Genomic DNA, 20782 nt, shown 5'->3' with positions numbered 1-20782 from the left:
GCCCCACTCCTCCTGAGCTGGCCCTATATCCTTGAGCTTTGAACTTGCTCTCACACCTCAAGTCACAGAGGATTCCTAGGAGGTTCAGAGACAACTCTACAAAGACTCCATAAACCACAATTACTAAAAGAGCTCTATGAAGGGAGAGGAGCCAAAGGATGTGGGAATTACCCTGCCCTCTAAGGAACATCTACTACAACCCGCTCATTTCATGCCTGACAAATCAGAAGCCAGAAAGGGGGAAGAGACGTGCCCAAGGTCGCGTGGCAAGTTCGAGCAGACCCAGCACTAAAGCACGGGTATCCTGACTTCCAGACATTTGCTCTATGTTCTGTTCAGGAAGGGCCAACTGGTCAGAAGCACCAGAAACAAGCCCACTAAAAATAGCATTCCAAACACAAACGCTTCTTAAATGGGACCATACACCTTTTTTCTCTTCTAACCAGTGAGCACACAAAGCTTTTTGAATAATATTAAGAAAGCATAATTTTTAAGGAATGCTGAGGAAGTGGTCATGTGTTCGGTACTATAAAGTGAGATCACAATTCGATCTTCAAAAATACAAAAAAGAAAAGATATAAAAAAAGAAAGACCTTGAAGGCATTATACCAAGTAAAATAAGTCAAACAGAGGAAATATCATATGATCTCCACGTATATGTGGAGTCTTAAAAAAAAAATCAAAACTCACAGTGTAGAGAACAGACTGATGGTAGCCAAGGGCAGGGGTTAGAGGGTGGGCCAAAAGGGCGAAGCTGGTCAAAAGGTACAAACTTCCAGTTACAAAATTAAAAAGTCATGGGAATGTCCTGTACTGCATGGCAACTATAATTAATAATACTGTATTTCACATCTGAAAGTTGCTAAGAAAGTAGGTCTTACAAATTCTCATCACAAGAAAAAAAAAATTTAAGACTATGTGTGGTGGCCGTTGTTAAGTGTATGTGGTGATCAATTCATAATATATACAAATACCAAGTACTGATGTGGTAGACCTGAAACTCATACAGTGTTGAATGTCAGTTACACCTCAATTTTAAAAAACACAAAAAAGAAAAAGAGCATTGTGGATGAAAACTCCCAATGGTGGCTTCCCTTGGCAAAAGGCAGACAACCTTACCACCAGTCCCAGGCTGGTCAACACCCACCACCCCCCGACAGAACCAGAACGGAGAGCCAGGGCCCAGTGTCCAGTGTCTCTGTTTGTCCTCTCAGACCCTTTCTTTGGGCCTCTAAGATGATGGTTCCACTTCCTGGAAAATCTCCAAGGAGCCCACGGCTCCTAGTCTTCCCACAGGATTCAGAAGTGAGCCACACTTGCGAAGGCCTTCCCTTTCCATGTGGGGAGGAGGTGGAGTGGGGGAGGGCAAGCAGGGAGAGAGAGAGAAGTTTATCTCCAAATAGGAACAATTTCAACCCCCAAGACAGAGACTCCAGACAGGCAGACTTCCGTTTCATCCACCACACAGGGACAGCTGTGCTCACCCTGCTACTTTCTAAGAATGAGACTGTAATCATTTAGGGGTCAAAAACGCTAACTTTGGACACAAAGCTGAGTGGGAATCCTATTCTACCAGGTATACGACCTTGGGCAAAGGACTTGCCCCCTGGGCAACTTACTTTCTGTTGAGTGGCACTGATGTTGTGTCCACCTCTTAGGGCAGTGGTGAGGATTAAATAAATTCAAGTACAGAAGGTACTTATTAGGACAGCACGTGGCACATAGCGAGCCTTCACTTCCCAGGGATGTGGACATCTCCACAGAAATGGAAGGGATGATGGTGAAGAGAATATCTCCTGCGAGGGGCTTGCGTTGAGTTACGAAGGTGCCAGTGGCATCACAGACTTTAAAAGGAAAGAACAGGGGGGTGCCCGGGTGGCTCAGTCGGTTAAGCATCTGCCTTCGGCTCAGGTCATGATCCCACAGTCCTGGGATCGAGTCCCACATCAGGCTCTCTGCTCATCAGGGAGTCTGCTTCTCCCTTTCCCTCTGTGAGCTCTCTCTCTCTCAAATAAATAAATCAATCTAAAATTTTTTTAAAAAATAAATAAATAAATAGGAAAGAACGGGAAGGTAAAATCAGGTAGAACATGCACCTGCTGGTCTCCAGACCCCCCTGAGAGCAGATCAGACACAGCCTGCACCCTGAGGCTCCCCGTACCTGCTCCGCTGCGGCGGGTGCTCATGTCCGCCACGTATGTCCACTCATTGGTTGCCGGGTTGTACTGCTCCACGGTGCTCAGGCACTGGCGAGAAGCCCCGTCGTAACCTCCGACAGCGTACAGCTTCCCTGGAACAGACGCGGTGGCTGAGGGTGGTGCCGGCTGAAACCCCATCTTTAACCCACGGGGGCACCTTCACCTCCATCAGAGTTCAGGGCCCCTTTCCTCTCTCCAGAGACCACAAACCAGACTAAGCATTCTTCACATCCCTTCTACTTCCTCGTGAGCCATGAGGCTCCCTGAAGCAGTACTGAGCATCTTTCTAAATAAGCACCTTATATACCCCAAGCAGAGCTATGGCCTGGCACCGCCCGAAGGGGCTCAGCCTACTCTTGCTAGTGCACAACATGAGATCTTCTCCAGAATAAGGCGACAAAGACACGAAAAGCTAGAGGGCCCCAGCTACAGGCAGGCAGGGTGACTTTCTGGCTAAAGGCTCACAAGAGCAGACAAAACAAATACAGGAAAATATTCAGTGAGAACTCAAACCCTGCGTTCACCATCAGTCGTGCGCTCCAACCACAATGCCAGCAAATGGAGCATGTGGGTGGAGTTCTCTGCCTGTGCTCTGGGCCGGGCTGGCTGGAAGCCATCTCTCAGCTCCCTTGTGACCTTTGAGCCATGCACAAGATCCCCGAAACACCACTACCCATTTTTAAAATAAAAATACCGTAAGCTGCTCCCCAAAAGCATCATTTCTGCCTGGGGCTGAGTGTGAGGCTGGACATGGGGCAGGAAATGGGCATTAGAGTGCTCCCAAAGAGCAGAGATTCCAATATGGAGGGTCTCCTCTCTCTACCCTCCCCCCCCCCTTGTGGGGGGGGGGCGCGGGGAAGTCCTACTTCACCTGTGGGCCACAGATTGATGGAGAACAAAAGAGTTATAACAAAGATCTTAAACACTAGCTGTAGACTAAATAAACACCACCCACCGCCAATCCACTTAACAGAGTTACTAATTAAAAGATGTTTGTCACTGTGTGCTTTACTAAGGGAGAGATAACAAAAGTACAACTATTATTTGGAAGTCTGTAATTCTTTTAAGTTAGAAAGAGGCTCAAAACGGTGCCATATCATCACGACTATTGCCCTATCAAATGTAAAATTGTTTCTTCCTCTATCATGGAGGCTGGTTTTGTTTTCTGCCCCAGAGTCCTTTCCAGTGGACTTGCTAAAAGAAAGGGATACCTCGTCCCCAGTTCTGCCCTCACCTAAGCCAGAAGAAAAATGCCTGATCCAGAAGCTCTTCCAGAGTCCAGGCTGCTCCTGTGACGTGTGCTCGCCAGGACACAACCGCCTACCCACCCAGCTGCCCACCGCTCACCAAAGCCTAAGTCACTCAGATAGGAGGAAGGCCTGGCGTGTGGAGGAGATGAGAAGCTCCCGAGGGTCCCCGCAGGGTCACTGAGACCAGGCAGCCATGGCAGGAGATGGGGAGAGGGAGGAGAGCACCATGATGACATGGAGAACCATACCTATAAGGCCACAGGGAAGCAGAGACCCCTAAGATCCTCCTGAAACATTCTCATCAGAGCTGTGAGGAGGCCCCTCTGCTGCTGAGGGTGACCCACAGCCAGAGAGCTTCACAGTCAGGGTGCACAAGATCAACACCTTGCCAGGCTGTCGTCTGTCAACAGCACACTACAAGACAGCATTCCTCCCACACACACAACGTGCTCCCAGGAGTCCTTGTCAAGGGGACGATTTCAAAGCATCATCATGGAAGTAACTTCTCTAACCCCCACCAACCATATTGACCTTGCGTCAGCTGAAAAAATACCCACTCAAGGTTTCTCCTTGAGTCTCTTAACAGGGCCTTGCTATTTTTAACCCCTACTCTATTGTTTGATATTCCTGGCTGAGGAACAAGGGGGGAAATGGGAAGGTGGCTAGACAAAGCACTTACATTTGGCAGACAAATCAATTTCTGTTCCACCAGGAGGATGAGATTGCAAAAAACAATTTATCTTGATAGGAGGACAAAATCCTTGCACTCACCAGGATGACTTATTTAGTCTGTTAGAACGATGTACTTTTAAATGGAAATTTATGTAATACTGGTACAAACCAAGAAAGGCAGTGAGAGAAAAGAATATTTCTGTTAATGTCTAATCACTGCACATTACACTCTCCCCAGAGCAAGTACGTGTGTTCTCGGGGGGTGCACATGAGAGAGAGAGAGAGAATGTCTGCATACAAGTCCAAATGCACAGGTATTCCAGCTAAATTCCCTCTTTTAGGACAGGCTAATGAATCAGTGTTGTCCTACAAAGGATAACATTTTAGTCCAAATCATATTCTATACTTTAAAACACTGAATTCATACGTATTTATAAAACTCCCTATTAGCATTTGCTAATGGTCTGAAAGAGTATAGCATAATGGAAAAAAGCACTGAGTTGGGAGTCAGAAGACCTGCACTCAAGGACTGCCTGTGCCGTTGACTAATGGGCACATCACGTGCCCCTCTGGCACTCCATTTCCCCATCTGGAGAATGGAGAAAATCAAAGCCCTGCCTATCTCCTTCAAAAGGAATTGGGGAACAAAATTTGTATATAAAAGATCCCTTTATAAACTACAAAGCCCTGTCTAACTGTGCCCCAGACGTCATCCCTCCCACCCACCTGACCCCACACACCCTTCCTGATGAGAATAGAACTCTAACACCCACCTGTCCTTCAGTGACAGTAATCAGACCTGGGAAGAAACACCCACCTCAGTCAAGGCTCTGTAAATGTGTTAATGGTCAACATAGGAACAGGAGGACAAAATTAATGAAACAAAATGAACTCTTACCCCCACCACACTATACTCCTAGGTTATATGCTGACTCTAGATTCCTCAACCTATAACAGAACTGTTGACAAGGGGCCAAAGGGATAGGCCGGTGTTTCCGCTTAGGCTCCTCTTACTCCTCCCAACACAGCTGGCCACCCGCTAGCCTTGAGCCAGTAGCTGCACCTCTCTGCACCTCAACTTTCCTCACCTGTTCTGTCAGGATGCTAGCACCTGACTCACAGCTGTGATGGGAGGAACAGAGCTGGGGCACTAGGACAAGACCCATGGGCTGGGGCACGGATGGGCCGCCACCCCCTGCCATTCCTTACCCTCCACGACACCCACACCCACGCTGCTCCGCCGCGTGTTCATTGGGGCCACGAAGAACCACTCGTTGGTCTTGTAGCTGTAGGCTTCCACGGACGCTAGCCCTGGGAGACAAGAGACTCATGAGATTTCTATGGTGCGAGGCCTCACCCAGTGTGCCGAAGGGAGGCTGGGGAGGGTGAGAAACCCGCGTGTGTGGCTGAGCACCACCTCTCCCTCGCAGTGCCGTCTGGGGCACCTCCCTGAAGCACATCTACAGTGAGTCTACCTGAGAGGTCCACTGAGGCCTGACTCAGGGTGGATCAAGAGAGGACACGGGGCTGGGGCACCTGGGTGGCTCAGTTGTTAAGCGTCTGCCTTCGGCTCAGGGCGTGATCCCAGGGTCCTGGGATTCAGCCCCACATCGGGCTCCCTGCTCTGCTGGGAGCCTGCTTCTTCCTCTCCCACTCCCTTGCTTGTGTTCCCTCTCTTGCTGGTTGTCTCTCTCTCTCTGTCAAATAAATAAATCTTAAAAAGAGAGAGAGGACACGGGGGTATAACGGAACTGCCCTGCAAACGTAAACTGTTATCCTAACAGAATGGAGGGAAAACCTAGGTTGCCTCACCAAACACCTTCTTTTCCCTTCTCTTCCTCTACATTAGAAGCTAGAAAACTCAACACTTACCTTCCCAGACTCCCTAGGGGTGACCCAGTCAATGAAGCCCAAGTAGAAGTCTGATGGGCATTTGTGAAATAGGCTTTCTTTTTCTGATACAAGTGCCAACACCAACCTGGAATACAAACGTGCTGGCTGGAGCTGTAACAGCCATCTTATGATCAGGAGGATACAGCCAAGAGATGTTTAAAGAGGTTGGCCCCAATATTCTTGAGCAAGTGGATGAAGTGAGCAACTGCCAACTTCCAGACTCCTTATTTCATGGGTAAAACAGTACCTCTCAATTGTTTCAGCCACAGTTGAGTGAGGTTTTCTACTTGCAGCTGAGAGCAATTTCTAAAAGAAACAATGCTCCACTCCCCTTTCTTCTCTTTATTACTCAGGTTCTGCCCACTAGAAGCAGCCCCTGGAGTGGCTACAGACCCTGGAATTTTATGAGAGAGGCAAAGAGAGGACTGGGAAAGGTTACCAAGAGATAAAGACATAAATGAAAATTCAGGGAAGTAAAAAATATTGTTTTCCACATCCCTGGGAGCATTTCAGTGTAACAGAGTTACTGTCTACAGAGACTTTCACTTGGAAGTATAGGAGAGAGGAGATAATCTCTCCAAGTCCACATCTATTCATAGCTTCTGATTTGAACTCTAAAATGACATAGAAGCCAGGAGCAAGGCGATGCTCCTGCAGTGGCGCAGCTGGGCAAAGCTTTATGGGGCAGTAAAAGGGCAATGGACAAAGATGTAGGGCCCGAGCCAGGTCTATCCCATGGCTGAACCCCAGCTCCCTTGTCCGTTCAGCAGAGGGTTCGGACAGTCCTGAGATGCCCTGCAGCTGAGCATGCTCTCTAAGTCTCGTCTTTTGAAAAAATGGGTTTCCAAACAATGGAAAGGAGAAAAGGACCTCTTCTGAGTGCAGGATCCTTCCTAGAGTCCTAAAAATGATAGCATGTGGGCAGTTATATATCCTGTGTGTAGGAAGGCCTGGCTCTGGCAAGCAAGGTAGGAGATGAGGCAGGATGAGTATGCTGTTGAGGAAGGAGCTATGGATGGACAGAAGGTTGGCCCAAGAACTGGCTGAGCAAACCAGGGTTGCACTGAGGGCATGTCCCAGGCTGGGAGGAGTGGGGACCACATCCCAGACCTACCAGTACTGCCATCAAAGCCCCCCACGGCGTAGAGCAGGTCATTGAGCACGGCCGCACCCAGAGTGCTCCGGCGCTCCTGCATGCTGGCGATGGACGTCCACTGGTCCTTCACACCATCATATACATCCACTGTCCGCACGCGCAGTGAGCCGTTAAACCCGCCCACAGCATACACGTGACCAGCCATGAACACCACACCTGAGGCACAGGAAACCAAGGCATCGAGGTCATCTCAGGTGGCTGATCACTCATGCGGTGACGAAGAGTGACAATGGGGGAGCCAGGCAGTCACATGAATAATTCACCACAGACAGTGATCCCCAACTTTACAGAACTGGAAGTCATCATGGGGCTCAAGGATTTCTATTCATATATGCTTTTCCAATGTTGTTTGATTCAAGCAAATATTCGTCCTAGCGTGAAGTCCCTAAGCACATAAGAACCAACCCCAGAAGGGGCAGCCAGAAATTGGGCAAGTGGGGAAGGAAGAGCAAGAGAGTCTGTAATGCACAGATGTTTGCGGAAACAAGGAGCAGGGGAGGGTTTCCGGCTGTGAGCAGAGACAAACTGGGGAAAGGCAGGCTGCAAAATGACAGATGGTGCCGCTCACCTGCCCTGCATCTCCTGGAGGGGAGCTCAGCAATCTGGTCCCACCGCTCCTCTTCGAAATCATAGCACTCCACGCTGCGGATCGCCTTGGGGGCCTGGCCACCAACCACAATCATGACCTCCAGAAAGACAAACAGACATTAGCTGGGTCTCCCCAGCTAATGGATGTGTGCGTGACCAATCCCTGGTTCTTGCACACGCCAATTGCCCAGGGTCTGTGAGTGACCTGACATGCCAGTTTACAGAGTTACATACATGGAGATGCTACCCTGAATCACCAACAAACAGGACAATTCAAGAAAAGTCTAACAGGGACATCTTGCCACAGAAACACCATCACAAGGTCTACACTTCCCAAATACTTCTGCTCAGGGCTAAGCCGGGGGTACATGCAGCCGCTCAAGGCATGCTCTACAATCTCACTGACCTCAAGGATTTGGGATAGGAGGACGAAATTTTGTATCAAAACAAAATATTCCAAAATATATATCAAAACCTGAATCTATTTTGGAATAGCATGTAGAACTTGGATGCATGTTTAGGAGAAAATTACTTCAAAAATATTTCTGAATACACAGACTACAGGGAACACTTATTCATTGCAGTCTGGGGCAAAACTGTGAAAGACTGCTCTGGGGGAGTGGCCACAAAAATGTATGTAACTGATGATGCTCTGAAAAATAGCACTAACGATACTGTTCCCACAAGTATGGTAGTAGCTACCACCGCCAGTCGCCGTGTGAAATGTGCTGTCATTTACGTGTCACCATAACCCTGTGAGACAGATATTACCCATATTGACAGATGAGGAAATTAGAGCTCAGAGAACACAAGTAAATTGCCCAAGATCACACAGCTGAGAGCGGCAGAACAGAGACCAAAAACCAGGTCTACCTGACTTGGAGGTAAAGGCAGCCCCGCCCCTCTCCTGCTCCTGAGACAGGGTCCACACAAAGACAGTTCCCCACATCCATGTTTTTCAAACTGCAGGTCCCATTTCATGAGCGGGTCACAAGATGAAATTTATGCATTGAACCAGCATACTTTTAATAGAGCAGCACAGAAAATACAGGAAGGGTGTTATTTCATGAAACATTTGTTGTGGTTACACACACGTAGGTGTCTCCTGGATAACAATTTAAACATATTTCTTAGCGTAGGGTACAGTTGGAAAAAAAAAAGAAAGAATGAGAGCCACTGTTCCAGCTATAGTAGAACCGCGGCATTTAACTGCGGTATCCCTGTTGCTGTGACTTTTGTCATGCATTAGTCATCAGTAAAAAATAAAGTAGTCAAGTTAACAACAGTGTATGCATTTTAATAAACTTGTGCAAATTCATGGTCATCCCCAAAAGGACATCACGCTCACTGGCATTCCAAGATGCCTTCTTCTGTGGCGAGAAAGGGGTGGAAGTCACAGGCACTTGGAGTCTCGGGATGTTCTCATTACCTATAGCTTGTATTATTTCCTCCAATGGTCCTCAAGCTTCAGTGTGCATCAGAATCACCTCGAGGGTTGTTGAGACACAAATTATTGGGCCCCTGCCAGAGGTGCTGATTGAGCAGGTCTGGAGTGGGACAGAGAATGGGCATTTCTAGCAAGTTCCTGGTTGAGGTTGATGCTGCTCTTCCAAGATTCATACTTTGATAACCAGTTTTCACCGTTGGACCACAGGGATTTGCTGACAATGTTCCATTAACAATTTCTGCCACTATGGATTACCATAGTACTTTTACTTCTCCACAACACATATTTGGGGAGAGGAGGGATGATCAACATCTCTGTGAGCTCATAGGAGTACATGCCTCAGGTGAACAGCATCTACCCCAGGAAGTAGAACTGGGGACGACAACAACTGCTCGTCCATCATTTATGCCCCAAGATTCCAAATCCAAGCTCACCCACTGCCCACCTGGGTGGTCACAGCCATCTGTGATCAAATGTGGGTATCTAATGTTCAAAAACTCAGAACTGACTTTTGGAACATTCCAAAGGAACCCAGGACAAACAGTCCAAGCTTAGAGCTACTGTGACTGCTTCTGGAAATAAACATTCTACATCTGACTCTCCTTGATCCAGCTCAGAGGGTCTGCTGCCCTGTGTCAAGAGTGGACCTTTTAAAAGAAAAGCTGAATTTGACATTACTTCCCTTCTGTAATCCTTTGCTTAGACAGGCATCCATGAACAGTTTAAGGGGGATGGTAATGAACACAGCCTCTTGGCAAACTCACGCCATGCCCACCTTACTCCTCTGGGCCCCAGTGACTTGCCGCGCATTCTTAAACATGCCTAGTACATGCACGGTCCTTCTGGTTTTGAGTTGGTAAAGCTAAAATGAAGGCACAATACTGTAACAATTTTCCATGAAATCTGATTTTGGGCAGTAAGTAAAAATAAAACCAGGTTTTAGTTTTCTTTCTGCAATGACCTCAGGCACTCAACACCCTCTGTCCCCTCTCTGTGAAACATTCTTCCTCCTTTCTAATCCTTCTGCTCTAACACATGCTCATCTTTCAGGTCTCAGTTGACCAAGGGTCACCTCCTCCAAGAGGACCTCTCTGATCTCACATCTGAGTTACTGTCTCTTCTCTGAGATCACACATACCCTGTGTTCTCTCATTAAAACTGCCCCACATTGCACTGTAACTGCCTGGCTACCTTGTCTCCCTGGTGAGATGGTGAGCTTGGCCAGGACAGAAAATGTATCTGCCTCAGTCACCAAGATAATCTTAGGGCCTAACAGTGCCAGGTAAAAGTAGGACTCAAGATATTTGGAATAAGGAATGAATGAATGGTTAGTAGCATATGCAAAAAGCCAAACAAAACAAAACAAAACAAAAAAACAGAGTTAAATGGAAGAAAACACACAGTCCAGAGAGTCAATTTCTGGGGTTAAGATATGTTGGACACTACAATTCGGGAGACAGAATCTGACAGGAAAAAAATAAACAAAAAGAGAAAAAGAGAACTCTTCCCATCTTTTCACTCAACCACTTATTCTTTGTACAAGTTTTCAGACTTCTTCTGTAAATAAAAAATAAAATAAAAATAAAATAAAATAGAAATAAAAGGCAAAGCTTTCAAGGAACCTCACCATAGCCCAGAAACCATCTTATGCCAGGGGAAGGGAGGTATATTCATAGGAGAGAAAATCTAGTACTCATCTCTGAGAATTTTCAGTGTTACATAGAAACAGTATTATACAAATGCAAAAATTCCAATGGTAAGGTAAAACCTGAGTAGAAACACAAAAGTAATACAGAACAAGGTTTTGAAAATAAACTTGCCTTGGAGCTCATAAAGCCACTGTTGAGACACGACTTTTAATATTCAACTTGTACAATAATCTGGGAAGAGGAACTATGAGGTTTTGTGCAGTAGGACCCTTGGTTTCTGAAGAAACAGAGGTAGCTCAAGGCAGGGGGAGGAGAAGGTATACTTTCTGTTTCTTTCACAAGCCTGAGAAATCCAATTTCTATGGCAGGTCTTGCAAGAAGCCATCGCACAAGGAACACTACACTCGCTAAGTAATCGTGCGGAGTAAAAGAAATACATTTCCTATCTTGAATACTAACGGATGGCTGTTTCCATAGATACCTGATCTTAGCAACCAATTAGACAAAAATGAGTAGTACCCCAAGTCTACATGCATGACATCTCTAAAATTATAAACCTCTCGCTACTTAGGAAGACTGTAAGATGTCAGGGCATGAAGACACTTAAACAGTTCTCTCCTGCAAGCCCTCATTGTACATTTCCAGAAAAACTCAGGCCCAGGAGGTTTCACAGGCACATTTCCTTCTTCCCCCCACACCCCTGAGTCCCAATTTACTAAAGACTTGTAATACCAATAATAGAAATTACTGAGTCCGATCAGCTAAATGATTGCTATTTTTAACATGTATCCTTTAAGGTAAACCTGAGAAAGAACTACCAGGGGTCATACGGGCATCACAATAAAGAACTGGTTCTGGACTAACAATTATGCTAGACCAAACATAATTTACTCATATTCAAGAACTGCAGTGTTCTTGGGAGTCTGGCAGCACACTTCAGGGTCCTAACCCCAAGCCTCAAGAGCCATGGTGTTGAAGGCTGCAGAAGTTCTGGTGGATGGAGAATTCTGGCTGACAGAATACAGGTGAGCCAGACTCAACTGTGGACAGCAAGGCTGTTGGACAACTCCCAAGGAAAACACTCTCATTTTGGAAAGTCAAATGTCCATTTGTTTTAGGGAGATGAGTGAGACCATGGAAAAATTACCTGATTCCTTAGGAAGGAAATTTCACTCCCGGCCTAACAAGATGGTTTTTAAATAAGTATATAAGGCTATATCCTTCCACGGAGGATTTAAACTCCAGCACTGTGACCTGGGAAGCGAAGACCATTCTTTGTGAGAGCCATGAGGTAGCCGGTACCCAAGACTAGCCAGGGACAGGTGCAGTAGGGGAACATAGCAGAGCTTTCTGGCTCACCTGTCAGTCATGACCCTAACCTCTAAGTCATTAGACTCTCCACTATGGTGAGAGGAATGACCTGGGCTCTGTAAACTTTTTTCATCAGGCAAGAGTGGAGTGTGTGTCCAAACTCTCTTCCATGACCGGTGAGCTGGGCAGAAGGCAGGCCCAGCCAGTCGGTCCCTCGGGCCAGGGCAGGAAGCGAGAGTCTCTCTTACCCTGGTGCGTGGGGCCGCAGGGCTAACACCAATTCATCCGAAGGAGCATGTCGAGGTCGAGGCAGAAGACTTGTCCCAGCAGGTTCCTGAGCAACAGGTGCTCGAGGCAAGAGCCGACAGCCCAAGTGCAGAGACAGGGGGAGGTGGAGAACCAGCAATGTGACAGCGAGACCCGGGGAAGGGAAAAGGAGTGGGAATATATGGACTTTGGAGTCAGACACGTCTGGGCTCAGGTATCAGCCGAGTCACTAAACAGCTGTATGACCATGGGCCAGACATTTAACCTTGCCAAACTCACTTCCATTACCTGTATTATCAGGATAATAGGATGTTTCTATCATGGGTGTCAGGAGCCTTAAAGGATACAAAGCACATAGCCCAGAGCTCGGTGCATCATACACGCTAAATGTTAGCTTCTACTATTCAATCGACACCAGCATCATCACTATTGTTTTAAGCAGTTGTTAAAAAACAGACTCCCCATAAATGGTAGAAAAGGACACTTATGATCTATAACCAGCAGAGTGAGCACCACTAATTCCAGGGTGATGATGGGCTTTTTCAGGACTCCAGGGTGTTTTCTAGGCGTGGCCTGGGTCCATCTGAACGATCATGATGGAAGAGGCCCCACCCAGGGGCCTGGCCCAGCTGAGAAGTCATCCTACCCACGCTGCTGGTAGCCTTGTTTCCAATGCCATCTATTGAAAGCAGGACGGCCCAACTCGGGGGGAAGCTGCCTACTTCTGGCCCAAATGGCTTTTCAGTGTCATTCTTAAAGAGTTGAATAGAGATGTCACTTGAACTGAAATGACAGTGAAAAGTGCCAGGCTCAGTACATTTCCAAAGGTTCATTTGCATCTTGCTGGGATCTCATTTCTCTGCAGCCATCTGTGGAACAGGGTAACGTAGGAGTGTTTTGAGAGACTGGGAGACAGCCTCTGGTTGTCCATGGCAACCCAGGCTCAGGGAAGTGCTGGGTGGTGGATGTGTGGGAGCTCAGATGATGCTATTAGCTGTTCCGGCTTGAATATGTCAGTATGATCTGTGCATATATGGCTCAGAAAAAATACTCTCATTAGCCTCCACAGCTATCTCCAGGCAGAGTCCTATTTCTTTCGGGGAGGGGGTTTGGCTGGCAAACAGGTTTGCTGCTGAGAACTGCTGAAGACAGGGCAAATCTCTCTCCACTGCTGTGTTTCTCAAAGTGTGCTCTGTCAGAAAGCCTATCTGGATTGAATTCATGAAAGCCCAAACTACTAGCCTGCCTTGCAATTCCTGTGGCTGTGAACCTTCAACTAGTCCAATTATCTCTTTACTTCTCTTCCTCTACTTATTTGGCTACATATATATATGTATATATATACACTATATATATATATATATATATATATATACACTATATATATATATACTATATATATATACACACACACACACACACACATATATATATATATGGATATATAGAGAGAGAGTTTGGTGTTTTTTTTTTTTTTAAGTAGGCTCCACACCCAGCATGGAGCTTGAACTCATGTGGCTTGAACTCATGACCTTGAGATCAAGACCTGAGCTGATATCAAAAGTTGGACGCTTAATCAACGAAGCCACCCAGGCACCCCATCCACTTGTGTATTTCTACCTTACTTTCTCAGAGGACTTCTTTAAAGTCCCCAGAGGGCAGGAACCGAGTTTCTTTCCACACAGTACCCAGCAAATACGCTTTTGTGAAATACGGAGGCAATATAATAGAACAGCTCAAACTACAAGGTCTGGAGTCGGTCCTCCTGAGTTTGAATCTCAGCTCAGCTACTTACTACTTACTTACGTTTTAAAGATACGTAACAAATTAACTGACACTCCTCCACTCAGGACATGGAACTTATTCCCCCTTCCCTTGAGTGTGGGCTGGACTTACAGACTTGCACCCAGCAGACAAAATACAGCAGATAAAATGTCCCATCACTTGGAGAACAGGTTATAAAAAGACTACAGCTTCTGCCTTGGGCATGCTCTCACTGCCCTCCTGTAGAATCTCTCACCCTGAGGGAAACCAGCTTCCATGTTGTGAGGACACTCAGGCAGCTTATGGAGAGGCCGAGAGGGTAAGGAACTGAGGGCTATAAGCAACCCCAATGGTGAGCTTAGAATCAGATCTCCCCCAGCCCACAACCCCAAACAAGATGACTGCAGTCCTAACCAAGAGCTCAACTACTTTATAAGGGGCCCTGAGTCAGGATGAGCAGAGCCAGTCCCAGCGGAGCCAATCCAGAACTCCTGTCCAAGGGAACTGTGAGATAATAAACATTTACTGTGTTAAGTCACCAAGGTTTGGGTAATTTGTAATGCGGAAATACATAATGAGTAGGTGAGAGAACCCAAGATTCAATTTCCACATGTGTAGAATGGGGACAATTATAATTACGTAAATCCTATGAGATAATAAATGTATATCACTTAGCCCAGGGATTGGCACATTCTGAGAGCTCACATTTGAGGGGTTATCATTATTATCTGCTGTTATCATCCTTGTGGAGTTAGGATTGTGTAGTGGTCAAAAAGTACAGCCTTTGAGTTGGCCAGACCTGTATCCGAGTCTTCATGCTGCCACTTAGCTGTGGAGCCCTGGGCACATCATTCCATCCCATTCAATCTCCAACATGGAGTTTCTTCCAACATTAGAACTTACAGAGTTGCTATGAGGATAAAATTATGTATATAAAGTACTTGGTCTAAAAATACAAGGAAGTCGTATTTAAATGATCCTAAAACTATCTGTGGGTGATAAGGACAGTAACCCAGCAAAGGAACACAGCACCAAGGACAACTTACTCTAAGTGGCCATCTGAGGTGGTGAGCTAGCCCTCCTTCCTGCAGTCATGGAAACCAGTTTCTCGAAGTTCACTCTCATAGACAACATCGCTTTGGCCTTGGAGATAGCTCGGGCGTCAGCTCCTGCAGAAAGCTTTCTCCAAGCCCTCTCCCCTCTCCACGCTCCCAGAGTGTCCTCCCTGTACCTCCATTGTGGCACATACATGGTCCACTGTAATTGTCTGTCTTCCTTCGCCTGAGTCTGGAGCACTGTGGGGAAGGGGCCAGTTCACATGAGGTTCTGTGGCTCTAGCACCAAGCCTAGTGCCTGGCAATCGGTGACTTCCCAATGGAAGTATGGTGAATGAGTGGATTAATAAATTAATGAGTTAATGCATGCATGATGGTTTATTACTTTACTGAGGGTACTATTTTTTTCATCTAAATGCTTCACCACCTATCTAACTCCCCAGGAATAACAACCGGATTCATTCGATATTGGACCTGTAGGATGAGCTGAATGTCCTAGGATCAATCTACATTAGTGATCAAAGGAGAATACAAAGTAGGGCATAAATCCTCCCTACATCCATGCAAAAACATGTATGAATACAGACAGGATTAGAAAACAACTAGGGGTGAAAGAAATGGTCGGTACTAAATCTCTATGAGGTTATTTCTTCTTTAAAAATATATCTCTTGAGGCACATGGGTGGCTGAGTTGGTTAAGCATCTAACTCTTGGTTTTGGCTCAGGTCATGATCTCAGGGTCATGGGATCGAGTCCCGTGTTGGGCTCTGTGCTCAGTGGGGAGTCTGCTTGAGATTCTTTCCCTTTCCCTCTGCCCCTCCCCTGCTCATTCTCTCTCTCTCTCCTTCCCCCTCTCTCAAATAAGTAAATAAAATCTTACAATAAAAATAAAAATAAATAAAAATATATCTCTTTCAGGGCTCCTGGCTGGCTCAGTTGGTAGAGCATGCAACTCTTAATCTCAGGGTTGCAAGTCTGAGCCCCACATTGGGTGTAGAGATTACTTTAAAATAAAATCTTTTAAAAAATCTTAAAAAATCTTAAATCTTAAAAATAAAATCTTAAAAAAATTCTAAAATCTAAAAAAATATATGTGTATATATATATATATATATATATATACACACACACACACATACATTTTAAGATACACACACACACACATATCTCTCATTCATGAAAACTTTTACTATTGCCCACCCTGTGCCAGACTCCAGGCTATGTACCAAGGACGGAGATGAGTAACATCTGCCATCATGGAACCTATAGTTTAGTGCAGGAGGTAACCCTCTAGACGAGAACCCTGAATACCTCCCTGAGGTGTCAGTCCAGGGCATATAGTCACCTTCTGGAACTACTGCCCCTGCTTTGCAGAAACCAATGAAGCCATCACCAACCCGACCTCCCCTTAAATGTCTTTCTCATCATTGTACTTCTACATAGTAGCAATAAACTATTAGAAACAAGACCTTAAAAGAAAACATAAGAGTGTCAAAAACTATGAAATACCTGGAATAAATCTAACAAAGGATCCGTAAGCTCCATACACTGAGAACTGTAAAATGTGGCTAAGAGAAATTAAAGACGACAAAAATAAATGGAGATACACACCGTGATTGTGATCAGAAGATTAGAACAGCAGAACCCAACCCCCCACCCACTTATTCACAGCTTTGTTTCGTACAGTTTCAGTTACCCATGAACAACCTTGATCCAGAAGCAGATGATCCTCCTTCAGACGTAAGGTCAGAAGGTCAATAGTAGCCTACGTCAGTCACCTCACTTCATCTCATCTCGTAGGCATTTTATCATCTCTCATCATCACAAGAAAAAGGGTGAGTCAGTACAATAAGATATTTTGAGAGAAAGAAACCACATATATACATCACTTTTATTACAGTGTATTGTTATAATTGTTCTATTTTATCACTAATTATTGCTATTAATCTCTTACTGTGCCAATTTATAAGTTAAATCTTATCTGAAGTATTTATGTATAGGAAGAAAATGGAATATATAGAGTTCAGTACTATCCACAGTTTCAGCCACCCATGGGGGGTCTTGGATAAGAGGATAAGGGTACCCTCGAAGGATAAGAGGGGACTAGTGTATTGTTAATATGTGAATTCCCCCTAATTGATCCTAAAAATTTAACACAATCCCTATCAAAGGCTTTTTTGCAGAAATAGGCAAGCTGATTCTAAGAGATAAATGAACATGCAAAGTACCTAGAAAAGGCAAAACAACTCTGAAGAACAAAACTGGAGGACGCATACTACCTGATTTCAAGACTTACTATAAAGCTAGTGATCAAAGCAACATGGTATTGGTGTAAAGATACGCAAATAGATAAGAGGAACAGAATAGTATCCAGATATAGACCAACACATATGTAGTCAATTATTTACAACAAAGGTACCAAACCTATTCGATGGAGAAAGGAGAATCTTTCTAGGAAATGCTGTGGAAAAACTGGACAGTTAAAAATTAAGTAAATGAACCTTGACCCTTACTTCACACACCATATTAAAAAGAAATCACAAAATGGATCATAGATCCAAATGTAAAACCTAAAACTTAAAACCTAAAACTTAAAGGTTTCTAGGGGAAAAAAACGCATAGGAAAAAATCTTTGTGACCTTAGATTATGCAAAGATTTTTTTTTATAAAACACAAAATACATAAATCATAACAGAAAAAATTGACAAAATTTAAAACTTCTGTTCTCCCAAAGATACTTTCAAGAAAATAAAAAGACAAGATACAGGTTGGGAGAAAATATTTGTAAAATACAATTTTGATAACAGACCTACATCCACAACATACAAAGGACTCTTAGAAATCAGTAAGAATAAAATAACCCAGTTTTTTTAAAGGAAAAAAATTTTGAACAGACTTCATCAGAGAAGATATAGAGATGGCAAATAAGCATATGAAAAGATGCTCAACATCATTAGTCATTAGAGAACTGTAAATTAAAACCATAGCGAGATATCACCACATCCCTACTGCGGTGGTGAAAATTTTTAAAAATACATAATACAAGTAGTAGTAAGGCTGTGGATTAACTGGAACTCTCATACGCTGCTGATGGGAATACATAATGGTACAGCTGTCTTGAAAAACAGTTTAGCAATTTCTTATAAAGTTAAACATATACTTACCATACAACCCAGCAATCCTATTTACCCAAGAGAAATTAAAATATAAGTCCACACAGGGATCTGTAAGTGAATGTTCAAACAGCTTTATCTTAATAGCCAAAAATGGATACCCAAATGTCCATCAACAGATGAATGATAAACAAATTATGGTACGTCCATACAATGGAATATTACTCAGCAATTAAAGGAATGAACTCTTTATACATGCAACAACATGGATGAATCTCAAAAGCATTATGCTAAAAGAAAGAAGGCAAGCTCAAAAGGCTACATTTGGCATGATTTCATTTATATAACATTCTAGAAAAGACAAAGCTGTAAGGACAGAAATCAGATCAGTAGTTGCCAAGGCCTAGGGGTAGAAGAAGGGGCTTGACTATAGAGCAGCACAGGGAACTTTTTGGAGGACTTAAAATATTCTGTATTTTGATTAGGACAGTAATTAAACAACTGTATACATTTGCCAAAATTCATCAAATTGTTTTCCCTAAAAAGATTGAATTTTATTGTGTATAAATTATACCTCAATAAAACTGAATTTAAAAGAAAATATTCTGGGATGTTGATAATGGGGAAAACTATGCATGTATGGGGACAGAAGGTATATGGGAAATCTCTCTACCTGACCCTCAATTTTGGTGTGAACCTAAAACTGCTCTAAAAACATAAAGTCTTAATTCTAAAATAAAAAGTAGTAAATGTATTGGAAATGCATCTGTTCAGGAGATGAATGGGGTGTTATAGGGTTCAATTAAAGGAAATCTTGATATTAAAAAAATAATAAAGAAAAGAAAAGGATTTTTTTCATCTGCCATCAAAACCTGAAAACCTGTCCCTAAGGCAATCTGGTCTCAGAGAAAAATCACAGACCTTGGCTTAAACCCCAACTTTGAACTTACTAGCTGTGTAACTGGGTAAGTTACTTAACCTCTCTGAGTAAGCTTAGTAAAGTAGGGATATGAATAGTAATGCCCTAATATTGTGATGATTTAATGAGATAATGTGCCACCTGATAATCCTCAAAGTGGTAGTTTTCCTCAGCATACCCCACTCCTCACACGCACAGTGGGGACCCCTCACTAATTTAAGTGCCCCAACAATGGTGACAGAGTAGAGTCTGAGAAGCAGGTTGGACAAGATAACCCTAAATCATTCAAGGATTAAAGTGAGGGGCACAATGAGGCAAAGAGCACTGATGTCTTTTTGTAAAATCCCTTCAAAAGATTCATTCACAAGAAGTCTTGGTCCCGGTTGCCTGCAGAAGTCTATGTGTCCAAGAAACTAAACATTTTCATTCTGGAAAGAGTGGTTCCTAAGGAGTAGAGATGACAGAGGGACAACTCTGGCCTCCTGAAAGAAGGGTGGATGTTTTTTCAACCACAGATTCATCATCTGGAAAGGGAGGGGTGGTCTCCGCAGGTGGAGTGGGGACTCAGGCACAAACCTGGCTTTGATTTTTAAAACTGTCTTCTTACAGGTATATGTCGTAAAAGCTAGATGTGAAATCTAGAAAAGGAAAGGTCGCTGGGTATGGTCTCCACACAGAGAAACTGGACCAGCTCTGCACCATTTCCTTAGCCCCAGAACACACTCCCCAGGAGAAGATGTCAGTAACCCGATGTAAGAGAAGCACCTCCTTTCCCAAAGAAGAAAGTCACAAAGACGTGCATCAATGCCAGCTGAGAACCTGGCATGGGAGAAGCCTCCTCCACAGAGAACAGCACCACACCTCAGAATCAGCATTCTCCAGACCTCAATATTCAAGCTTGTGGAAATTGAGGTCCTAATAAACGTGGTATTCAGATTAATGGAGGGGGAGTGGAATGGAGATTATACAATAAAATAATTTTGGGGCAACTGGCTCATCATGTGTCATACAAATAAAGCTAGATTGTTATCCTCACTCCCTACACTAAAATAAATTCTAAGTGCATCAAAGATTTGAATGTAAAACAGAAATCATTAAAGTACTTGTAGAAAACACGGGAGTCTTTTTTCTTTTTTTTTTTTTAAATCTCGGAGCAGAGAAAACATTTCTAAGCAGAATGTAAAAGCTAAGCTCTAAAGCAAAAGACAGATTAATTTGACTACTTATAATTGTTTTGGGGGATTCAAAAAAATGTTATAAATACGTTTAGAGGCAAAATGCAAACTAAGAAAAAAAATATTGGAAATACATACAAAGGCTTAACCCCTTTAAAATAAAAAGAGCCCTTAAAAACCATTAATAAAAAACATACAGTCCAATAGAAAAATAGTCAAAGGACATTATAGAAAATTCCCAAAAAAGAAATACAGAGGCCATAATCATAGGAAACCAAGATCAGTCTCACCCACAACGAAAGAAATGCAAACTCAAACAAGATGC

The 20782-nt window shown here is 44.1% G+C and overlaps 1 protein-coding gene across 1 annotated transcript in view; it reads right to left on the bottom strand.

Annotated features, from left to right (window-relative positions):
• The window catches only part of KLHL3 (kelch like family member 3), an 81913-nt gene that overhangs the window by 10195 nt on the left and 50936 nt on the right, over positions 1–20782 (bottom strand). Inside the window, exons 7-10 of the mRNA XM_040622410.1 lie at positions 7738–7855; positions 7128–7325; positions 5330–5431; positions 2162–2290 (exon numbers count right to left, since the gene is read on the bottom strand). Coding sequence (XP_040478344.1) covers positions 2162–2290; positions 5330–5431; positions 7128–7325; positions 7738–7855 — 547 coding nt within the window. The remainder of the gene's footprint in view (positions 1–2161; positions 2291–5329; positions 5432–7127; positions 7326–7737; positions 7856–20782) is intronic.

The sequence above is a fragment of the Ursus maritimus genome, unplaced genomic scaffold (assembly GCF_017311325.1).
Source record: "Ursus maritimus isolate PB19 unplaced genomic scaffold, ASM1731132v1 scaffold_5, whole genome shotgun sequence".
Lineage (NCBI taxonomy): Eukaryota > Metazoa > Chordata > Mammalia > Carnivora > Ursidae > Ursus > Ursus maritimus.
This window is presented reverse-complemented; position numbering and strand designations above follow the sequence as displayed.